The 11,063-nt window shown below is 36.8% G+C and overlaps 2 protein-coding genes across 4 annotated transcripts in view; one reads left to right on the top strand and one right to left on the bottom strand.

Moving 5' to 3' along the window:
• wdr37 (WD repeat domain 37) overlaps positions 1–4,989 on the bottom strand; it is a 32,683-nt gene extending 27,694 nt beyond the window's left edge. The window contains exons 1-3 of one of the 2 annotated variants that reach the window (XM_079488295.1): positions 4,786–4,989; positions 2,929–3,032; positions 1,862–2,040 (exon numbers count right to left, since the gene is read on the bottom strand). In XM_079488295.1, the coding sequence (XP_079344421.1) occupies positions 1,862–1,999 (138 nt within the window). In that variant the 5' untranslated portion in view covers positions 2,000–2,040; positions 2,929–3,032; positions 4,786–4,989. The remainder of the gene's footprint in view (positions 1–1,861; positions 2,041–2,928; positions 3,033–4,785) is intronic. The other variant, XM_079488296.1, reaches the window with a different exon arrangement.
• Positions 4,990–5,768: 779 nt separating this feature from the next.
• On the top strand, positions 5,769–10,138 carry idi1 (isopentenyl-diphosphate delta isomerase 1). 2 transcript variants are annotated; one of them, XM_079487532.1, is made up of 5 exons: positions 5,769–6,220; positions 6,860–7,032; positions 7,243–7,335; positions 8,453–8,583; positions 8,937–10,138. In XM_079487532.1, the coding sequence occupies exons 1-5, from the start codon at positions 6,081–6,083 to the stop codon at positions 9,252–9,254; spliced, it is 855 nt and encodes a 284-aa protein (XP_079343658.1). In that variant the 5' UTR covers positions 5,769–6,080; the 3' UTR covers positions 9,255–10,138. The 2 variants fall into 2 exon arrangements, with proteins under 2 accessions (XP_079343658.1, XP_079343659.1); XM_079487533.1 differs by having other exon boundaries at positions 5,851–5,991; positions 8,937–9,556.
• Positions 10,139–11,063: the final 925 nt, after the last annotated feature.

Here is an 11,063-nt window from a genome sequence, read left to right as displayed (position 1 = left end):
AAAACTTGTGGTCATCATAGCAACTGGACACATGACGGCATTGAGAGGATGAAAGGCCGTATAGTCCAAATCCAGTGAACGGTTTACAGTATGGACTGCCAATCAGGAATGAACCCTACAGAGTAACAGATGGAACAATCAAACCCAGCATGGGTCGCTCTTTAAAAATGGATGAGACTATAAACTATAGAAGGGTCGGGAGAGTACAAACTACAGTATAGATAACCCAAGTTCAGTATCGATAAAACGGATGAAGCTATCAAAATAGCATCTCACTCTAGACAGTTCACCTAAAAATGAAAATTCTGTCATCATTTACTCATCCTCTTGTCCTTTCAATCCTGTGTGACTTTCTTTCTTCTGCAGAACACAAAAAAGGTATTTGTAAGAATGTTGGTGACCGAACAACTTTGACCCCATTGACCTCCATTACATGGACACAGAACCACCGAGACATTTCTCAAAATATCGTCTTTTGTGTTCCACAGAACTCACATACAGGTTCTGAAAAAGATGAGTGAATAAATGAGGACTGCAGTTTTATTTTGGGGTGACCCCTAACCTACATTTGTCATATGTCTATAATTTATGCACACTTAAGTCCCTTAGACTATTGTTTAGTCTAAATTCTTATCTGTTCATAGCCACCTGTACATTAATGTTCATAGTATATAGCCATATGTATATGTTGTTCATAGTACATACCTACGGTCATATTTTAATAGAACATACCTACTGTATAATATTTTCCTAATATTGTATTCTGTATTTATTCAAACTGTATATCCTGCACTTGCTAATTGCACTTCTGGTTAGACCTAAACTACATTTCGTTACACTGTACTTGTATATGTGTAATGACAATAAAGTTGAATCTAATCTAATCTAATCATACAACTTCATATATGCCAGAAAAGCAGATGAACTTCTCGTAAAAAAACGTCTTAATGTGAAACTGAAACCTGATTTACATGAACAGCGGCTTCTCCTATCACTAACCTACTCCGGTAATGTTTACATAAGGAATGTCCGCTGATAACAGACCTGTTTGACAAATGTTGTGTGTTTGGGATCTGAATTTCATGGACACATTGCAGCACTCAATCAATGGAGGAACTACACATTGACAGTAATGCTTAACTTTTATCATTTGTGTTCACAAGGTACTGCCTGGACTTTGACTATATTTCATTATCATCACAACACTAGCTTATAGTCCTCTTTAACTTTGACTAGACCGAATGGCTCTCAATAAAAACGCTGATCTATAGGTTTATCATAGTCTTGATATTTAATTCACCTTTAGTTATTTCTTCTTTTTTTGCATTTTCTTGTTACATATTTATTTTATTTGAGTGTCAGAGTTGTTGACCGTACCGACAGCTGACTGTTTACTGCCATTAAAATTCTCAGGGCCGTCTCTTCTGTTATCACTATCTACCGGTATATTATGTTAAGTAGTTAAGCTTTATAAAATATATACCAAAAATTCTTTCTAGTCCTTTTTTTCATGAACTTTGGAGTCATGAAAACACAGTAGTTTTATTTCAGTTGAACTTATTGTGTTTATACGTTTATTTAACAAAACTTTTAAGATGGCGACAAAATAGGCTTTTTAACATAAAATGCATTTAATCGTCTCCTGAAATGGTAAATACAAACTGATGCGCTATAGAGTACAAATCCTGTACAGTAGAAATGATATAAAAACAATGCTGCAGAACAGGCTCAGAGTCATTTTTGACCAGACACCTGAAAACAACAACAAACTCCTACAATGGTTCCATTTATTTTGTGTAATCGTCACACGTTCATGCAGATCTTAAAGACTAAAGCACCTGAAACAAGTGAAACCACATACCTGGCCCTCCAGCATGTCTCTCTGCATGCCTGGTCTGTCCTGTTCGGTGCTGTTAGTCCTCCTAATGGAGAGACTGTGCGACTTGCGCTTCTGTTTAACTTGACGGGCGGCTGCGCTGTTTCCACTTTCAACAGGCATCACTCCTCAGTGACGTCCTCCAACGCGCTTCCTACCTGAAACTGAGCAAACACACGGCAGGTTTGCCCCGTCTCACTGGAGAATAACATGTCCTTTGTTGCATGAACCTTTTCATGGATTTGATTGGGTTAATGGTTTGCCGGATGTACAATAAGCTCTGGTTAATGAAACACTGATGGAATGTTTTGTTTCTTTCAGTGTTTATTTAATAGTAGTCAAGTTTATACGAATTACTGAAATGAATTTTTTCATCTGTCTGAAGAGACAGATGCTTTTACTCTGCAGGTGAATCTAATCGTACATTACATTGTTAAGATCTTTGAACAATTTACGGTGAATTTCACAAAATATGCTCAACAAAACTAATTTTATTCAAAAATAAAAAAGGACACATTATAGGTAGTTTGGAATTTTTTGTGTATTTTCATTGCTGTAGATAAATTGTGTAATGCAGATATAGAGAATTTGTTTTGCATTACAGTAATAAGAATAAAATATTTCATACAAAAGAACAGTGATTTTGATTCAATCTTCTTCATGTTATATTCGTATTGTTTTAGATTTATTTAGATCATCGATCATGTCAATTTGTTTTTTCACACTGCAGTTATTTGGTAGCCGTTTAATAATGAGTTATGAATGTCATAATGAAAAACAAAAACAAAATACCCTTTGTATCTTTAAGCAAAATATAACTCCAAACCTTAACAAGTTTTAAGTACATGCATTGAATGTCCTTTTAATGTACCCCATAGGAAATGTTAGGAAAGTTGATGTCAACCTTAAAAATCCTTATCAAAAAAAGCAAGCAAGCCATTATCAAAAATAACAGACAAATGTTAATGTCAGCCTAAGCGTCTCAAAGATGAATTCAACGTGTATAATGCACATAGCGGTCATTAAAAAGCATGCAAAAGAAAAACAAATACCAGGCATGGAGAGCGGTCAATGAAAAACAAAGCAGACACATCCTCAGACGACCACTAAAGTGTTGAAGATCACAGCAGGAGGCCCGGGGCCGCAGTCTTCAGCACTGAACACAAAACAACACCATCTATCGGTTCACAAACATGACAACGATGAATGAAAAAGCTGCAGGCGTGTAGTGCATCTTACAGCATTCCCACAACCTAAGATAACAAGAGGTTATGTGAACATGTGCATGGAAAGAGAAGTTAAAACAGACAGGTATTAGGTGATCAGGTTAGTGGATTTAAAACTTTTGACTTTGCCGAGTTACCTATAGTAAATAAAACGCGTGCATGAAGTACGAACCTCCAGTATCATATTTAACCTTATATAAGGGGTTTAAGTCAAGTCAAGTCAAGTCAGCTTTATTTATATAGCGCTTTTTACAATTTTCATTTAAGCCATGTAGTTTATGTTGGAAGTCAATGCACTGTAACATGTCGACATCTTTTACAATAAAAATCGCTAAACATACAGTAACATTAAAAATACCTTTCCGAGTACACACAGTTTTTGGTGTCTGTGAACTACCTGGGCGATGTATTACTTTCGCCAAATTGTAAAGCGTACAAGAGGGGAGCACAAAAAAACAGAGAAATGCTGAATCCAACACTTTATTTCCAAACAATGGATAAGATGAAATTAAGGCTAAGCCATATATTAAACGTAGGGCTGTGCAATTCATCGAAAATTCATCGAAATCGTCAATTTTGGTCTTCATCAATTACAAGAACAAAATAATCGAGGTAAACGATTATTGTGCCGCCTTCCATTTGGCGAGCCCTTTCCTTCACAGTGGTTCAGCAGTGCTATTTCTTAACATTTATTCTATATGTTGTTTTAAAGCTTAATGAGTAATCGTGTTAAATAATCGCGATTAATAATCGCATACTGTCATAATCAAGCAGCCCTAATTAAACGTCATTTTGACTACTCCTTTCTGTCAAATGTTAAGACATATTGGGGCTTAATACGTTCCTTTCAGTTTAGCAAAACAAATACATTTATACAGGTTTGGAACAATCTGAGGGCGGGTAAATGACGCCAGGATTTTCATATTTGGGTGAACTGTCCCTTTAAATATTCTAATTTAACTAGGGGCTGGTCCTGGGCCAAATTTAAGATGACAGGTGCCTTAGAAAATGAGCCATAGCTTTATTATAGTCAAAGTGCAGCAATCTTGTATGGTGATGTGGTGAGAAATGATTTGTACGGTACAAAAAAAAAGAAATCATTCAATTTTCGTGTATTTTCGTGAGTTACGTCATTTGATGATGTTATGTGACGACTATGTGGCATATTACTGCATAAAAGATTTGTTGTTGCATACTGCACACTGTTTCAAGTATTTGTACATGGTATGTTGTGTATGCAGTACACCACACTGTGCATTACACAGAGCAAGTAGTATGATATTCCCAACAGACATTTAAATCCAAGGTTCAGAGAGAGCGTTGAAAATGGAGGAGACAACTCTATATTTGAGCAAGAAACCTTGACCAACACAATGACCCTGCAGAAGTGATGAACGCCAAACACAAATATAAAAATCTGTCATATGTGAAATGGTGTGATCGTAAATACACGTAACGTGCGTGCGCGCACACACGAACGGTGCATTCTGATGCAAGGTCAGCTGGCCTGCTCGGTTACTTCACCGCTAAAACAGTACAACATGATGAAACAACAAAACACTCTGTCTATAACTGCGGCTGTTGGGTTATAAAGAGTAATATCAGATCGTTATAAGCCTCGGTTAGCTACGTTAATCCTGCAATATCATAAGCATTAGCGGCACAGCTCTCAATAATACTCACATTTACCACCGATTCAGATGATCTCAGTGTCTGTCATTCGCTGATGGTGCGCTGTTGTGTTTGTGACTCCTCCAGCATGACCCACCAACACACCGATTATATGTGTTTAAACATTAACCGGGATTTTCACACGCAGATGTTTTTCTCGAGCCCGATACTGTCAGCAGACTGTGAAGCGAGCGAGAGGAAATTAAGACACGGCGTGCCTCTGACCAGACGTTATACTTCAAAATAATAGTCAGAAACCTATTTGAATACAAATTAAACGTATAGTGTAAATAACAATAAACAATACATATATTTCATGAAAATATAACGTTATCAAATTAATATAATCGATTATTGTGGCTATTGGCTTAATGTTTTTGTGATGGACTGACGAGGGGCCTTGGTCTTCCCTTGCCTTTATCACTGTGGGTAAAGTTTAAAACAATTATTTTTATGATTTAAATTTTTTTAAAAGTGAATAAAAAAGAGCGGATACAACATCAATTATTTTTGGAAAACCCAAATAATACAAATTCATCTCTATTATATTGAAAACTTAATGCGAGTTCATACGATCCTAGACACGTCTATCAAAATAAATATTAGATAAATTAATTAATACTTTATACTTAATTTACTCTTAAAATACTTAATGTAAAAAAACCAATAAAAACTTCTATACAGGGGTTGGAGTGTAAACTAAGCACTAGCTTTGTATACTGTGCTAGGCTTCAATGGACTTGATGCACTTATGTATTTTGTTGCATATGTTGTTATAATTGCTTCCAATGTTTCCTCATCTGTAAGTCGCTTCGGATAAAAGCGTCTGCTAAATGACTAAATGTAAATGTAAGCAACGTATGCTTTTCTATTTATGTGGCTATGATAAAAAAATGATATTGTAACTTATTATAAATATATATTATATATTAAAAAAATTAAATTTATATTTTACGGCTTTCTTTTTTTTCTTTCTAGCAACCAAATCCGGAAATGATCGCATGTTACTATCGACCAATCTGAAGACTGTTGACACCCACCAGCCAATCAAACCTTCTTAGTGTTACGTAGTAGGTTGCGGGCGGAGAATGATTCGTCATGTGACAGGAGCGAAGAATCGACGTTTTTGCCGTCTGCTGTACGTTTGAACGCTCGGTTATAAAGGCAGTTCAGCGCAGTCGCCGCAGCAGTGTTTGCGTGCAAAGCGTTAGTTTATCGGTGCGTTATAAAGCAGTGTTATATTGACTGTGGTGTGATGGCGTGTGTGGTGTGGTGAAGTGTGATTGGTCTGCGTGGTGAGTCTGCTCATGGCGTGTGTGTTATGGGCGGTGCGCAGACAAGCGCTCTGCTGCAGGTTAGTAGCTGCGCAGCTCAGGAGACCCAATAAATGCACTGCAGTAACAGACAAACAGAATTTACATGCTTTACAGAACACAGCTATACACAGGTGAGACTGTTATGATCACATTTAATGCGTTTAACATTACTTATACGTGATGAAACGGGCTTTAGGGGGTTTTGGGTGCTGTTATGTGCTTTTGTAAACATGTGTTTACTGCACTCTTCTAACTTGTTTCAGTCGGGATCTGTGTTCTTTGTTATTTATTACTTGTGTCAAATATCATTGCCTCATCTATATGAGTCCTGAGCTTATTTTGGTTTGTATAGCTGTTATAGTGTTTGGCTAAATATGTTAGCCTGTATTACGTGTATGATCTTTTTGTTTTTTATGTTACTGTCTTATGCAGTGTGATTTATTTGTATACAGTTTAAACATTTGCATATGGGCTCATTTGCCTATATAAAGTGACTTTACTGGGAAAGAGGGGATTTGATACATTACTGTTTAACTTAGAATTGTATTTAAGTTAGTTAGTTAATAGTTATATAGTTATTGTTGTATTTAGTTGCGCAGGAAAGCATATTTCGGTTTTTAATCGGTTGCATTTTGTACAATAAATTCACCGTTTAATATGTTTGCCTTTGTTATATGTACTTCAGTATTATATTTAGTTTGTTGTTTCTGTAAGTAGTATTTTTAAGTGTGTTTTTGTCAATGTGTCTAATTTTGTATGCGTGTATACAGTCAGGTCAGACGGATCAGTGCACCTGTAAGGATGCCGGAGATTAACATGGATAATCTGGATGAAAAGCAAGTCCAGTTGCTTGCAGAGATGTGTATTCTGATCGATGAGAATGATAAAAAGATTGGAGCCGATAGCAAGAAAAACTGTCATCTAAACGCAAACATTGATAAAGGTAGCGCATTTGCACGTCACAAAGTATTGAAATGCAGACATTTGTTGCAATTGTTGACGTGTGGAGGGGTATTTAATACAAATGTGCATTATGTCTGTGATGGATGTATTTAAAAATCTTATTTAGCACATTGTAAATTAGAGTGGAAAAATGGAATAAGGCATAAAATAGTGAATTCATAAGTGACGTATTGTATTTCTTCACCGACAGGGCTATTGCATCGAGCTTTTAGTGTTTTCCTGTTTAACAGTGATGAAAAGCTCCTCCTACAGCAGAGATCTGATGCCAAAATCACCTTTCCAGGTGGGTTGCATTTATCGCAAGTGCACTCATGAGGTTAAAGTTCACCCAAATGGGGTGGTCATCGTGAAGAAAACATCCTAATATGCAATCCTACAGAGAGCGTGGAGTGATATGAGAAACATGAAACTTTAGCGCAGCTGTACTTGGCCCGTTAATAAACAATGATTTTAAGAAGTGCAACATTAGGCCAGTCATGTATTGTCATATACATTCACCATAAAATACATGCGTAGGAGAATAAGCGAGACAACCAACGAAAAACTGGTAAACTTGAATTTGTTACAATAAGATTTTTAATCTCCAACAACAAAAAACGTAAAGGTTTATTATTACACGATTTTCAGGGAACAGTAGTTAATATATATACTGTATATAAGAAAAAAGAAATAGACAAATAAACTATGTCAACCACAATCTGAACTGAGAAGCACAAAGCGGAAAATGCTTTGCGCCAAAGAAAAGAAAGAAAGAGACCCAAACGAAACCAACTTAACCCTCTAATCTAATTTAAAAGAAACATAAAAGAAACATCTTCAACATCCAAGACGTCATATCTTTTCCACACTGTCTATCAAACCAAAAAGTACACAGGTGGTACAAACCCCTAAACCTAATGTGTCTAGACAAAGAACAAACCTACATGTGCACCATGCACATCACTTGACAGAGCTAACTACCCCTCTTCATCCGACCCGTGTAACAAATGCATCCACATTTTTCCGACTGGGGAGGAAAATGGTGCTCGGTCTACATGGTAAGGAACGAAAACGCTCTTAACAAAAGTTCGTTCCACAAGCCCAACAAATAGAAACCAGGTCAAGTTCACTAGCCACCCCCTCTTCTCCGCACTGGCGTCTTCCTTATATAGGGCAAAGCGAACTCCGGCAGCACAATGATTGGAGAGGAGCATCTCGCAAGGCACCCACTCCTACAGATGATCGACAGCCCATTGAACCAATCGACACAAAACTTAGAAAACATAGGACAACAGAACACAGCAACGAAAATACACACGCAAAAAGAAAAGAAAACTTAATGTCACACAAGGACGTAACAATATTGCATTGCTTGTTTGAATTCTGTAAGTGAAGAATTGTTGTCGGCTGTTCCTCCACAGGCTGTTTCACCAATACCTGCTGTAGCCATCCTCTACACACTCCTAATGAACTAGGGGAAAAGGACGCCGTGGGGGTCCGTAGAGCCGCACAAAGACGCCTTGAAGCTGAACTCGGCATTCCTGTTGATCAGGTACTAATACAGAAAACTTGAACCGAGTCAGAGAGTGTGAAAAATTGCTGACAAAACTAAAATTCAAGCAAAATATAAATCACATATCGCTTTACTAATAGCACACTGTATATGCAAAAGTATTTTTCGATGGTAGTCCCTTGGGAATGTACGTGTTGTACAGTGCATCAGCCAATCGGATACCATTACCCTGCAGCCCGAAATTCATTACACGGCATTCACGACTCACATGCTCGGCACACAAAAATATTTTCTGAAAATATTCTCTCATGCACCAGTCGAACAGCTGAGATGAATAGAAACGCTAACAGCTAGACCTCCTTAATTGCCTATTTTGCCATTCTTTCCAACAGGTGCCCCCAGAAGAGATGACCTACCTGACACGCATCCACTACAAAGCCCAGTCAGATGGCATTTGGGGGGAGCACGAGATTGACTACATCCTCTTCATGCAGAAGGATGTGGTTCTGAATCCAGACCCCAACGAGATCCAGAGCCACTGTTACGTATCCAAAGAGGAGCTGAAAGAGATCCTGGAGAAGGCCAAGAAGAAAGAGTTACAGGTTACACCCTGGTTCAGCCTCATTGCAGAAACCTTCCTCTTCAAGTGGTGGGACAACCTCCATAACCTCAAACAGTTCATCGATCACAACAGGATCCACAGAATGTGAACAGCTTCATTAACATGAAAGACTGACTTGTGTGAACCTGAGATTTTTAGTGTTCTGGTTTGTACCTTGTTAAAACTTGCTGTAGCGATATACTGTATCATGGTTATAATGACACAGATGCAGAATTTGCAACAAAATTAGCTAACAAGTGCCTAGTTTTGATATGGTTACATGAAAGAATAGTTATTGTAGATTGGACTACATTAAGTGTACTCACCAAATTTACAATGATATGTAAAGCTGATTTAATTATTCTTGTTTTTTATAGAAAAGCCAAATAAAAGTATATTTAAAAACTACAGAAATATTTGATTCAACCAATTTGTTATGTATTTCTGGAGTATGAAAGTTGTATTAGAATGATGTCTGGCATATCAACAAAGAAATACAGAAATATTTAAATATCCACAATGATACATTATAGCAGATTGTTGAAAATATACTGTTGGTCTTTTTGTTAAATTATTTGTTAATTAAACTAGCATTTATAGTTATTGTATTACAGAAAACAAACAAACACATCAAATAACACAATGTAAGTGTATCTTTGTACATATTAATTGTAATTCACTCTCCTTTCGAGTTGTCAATACAAATCTGTATAAGTTTATTTGTTCTGATGAACACAGAGAAAGATATGTAAAAGATCTTGACTCCCATAGAAGGAAATAATACTTTAATTATCTTTTTGGTTCTGCTGAACACAAAAGAAGGTATTTTGAAGAATGTAGGAGAAAAACAGATCTGGGGCACTTTTGACTACCATTGTATTTGGATATTCTAAGTTCGATTAATAAAGGGGTAGCAACCAGATATAAGTGGGGACTGTTACCCTTTTGTTCCACAAAGTTACAGGGAAATAAAAATAAAAATACACACATTCTTATATCTTAATCTTATAATGTTATATACTTTTCAAAATACATTTGCAATAATGTTTATTTATTGGCTGCTTCCTCCTCTTGTGTCAAAACAGGTTAACAGGAATGCTATAGGAAAGTTTTTTCTTTCTAGACAAGATTATGGTTCCTATAAATTGAAGGATCAAACAGCACACAGCCATATCGTCAGTAATCCATACAAACCATTAATTAATGTCTGAAGCGAAAAGATAAAAAAACACCAGCATATCGCCTCCGACCAACTGTCAACAGTGCATGCATAAGAGGCATCATGCAAAGTGCATTCTAAGTGCCGTCCATTATTCCTCTCACAACAACAAAAAGCACAAATAAGTGGAAAACCCCTGAATAATTACAAATCATGCATAATGCCTTTAGCAAAACTACTGTAACAAATCTTGCTAAACAATCTTACGTTTTGGAGTAAAATGTCTACCTTTTTGCAATAATAATAAATAGGAATTACACTAGGCCAAGGGTTTTTTTTATCCACAGGGAACATATTCTGTTATTATAGAATACATGATGGAAATTTCTGAACAACTGAACGTTCAGCAAAAAGAATTTCCCATGTAGGCTACTTAGTACTTACCTTATTAAAGTGTGTTGCATAGACCAACCCCCATCACACACACACCTGTCACGATCGGGGAGGGGAAGAACCCAGGCACAGGCAAGCAATACATGAAACAAATTAACATGTATTAGAACTAAACAAAAACCCACGATGGGGAGCAAATCCAGGTCAGAAAAAAATAAACAGAAACAATAGACTTCCCACGAGTGGGAAAAAGTAAAGGAAACAGGAACTAGGTGATCCAAGGCAAGGTACAGCAAACAGAGCAATGCAAATGGCAATGACACAAGAATGGAGCGTGTAGTCCGAGGGGGTTTGGCTGGGGAAGTC

Source organism: Barbatula barbatula (assembly GCF_947034865.1).
Source record: "Barbatula barbatula genome assembly, chromosome: 23".
In the NCBI taxonomy this organism is placed as follows: Eukaryota; Metazoa; Chordata; class Actinopteri; order Cypriniformes; family Nemacheilidae; genus Barbatula; species Barbatula barbatula.
Note: the sequence above shows the minus strand (reverse complement) of the source record. Positions and strands in the feature narration are given on the sequence as shown.

Coding starts and splice junctions, on each gene's coding strand:
- idi1 (XM_079487532.1), top strand. CDS start 6,081: ATGGCGTGTGTGTTATGGGCGGTGCGCAGACAAGCGCTCTGCTGCAGG. Junction 7,033..7,242: donor AAACGCAAACATTGATAAAG/GTAGCGCATTTG, acceptor CTTCACCGACAG/GGCTATTGCATCGAGCTTTT. Junction 7,336..8,452: donor TGCCAAAATCACCTTTCCAG/GTGGGTTGCATT, acceptor GTTCCTCCACAG/GCTGTTTCACCAATACCTGC.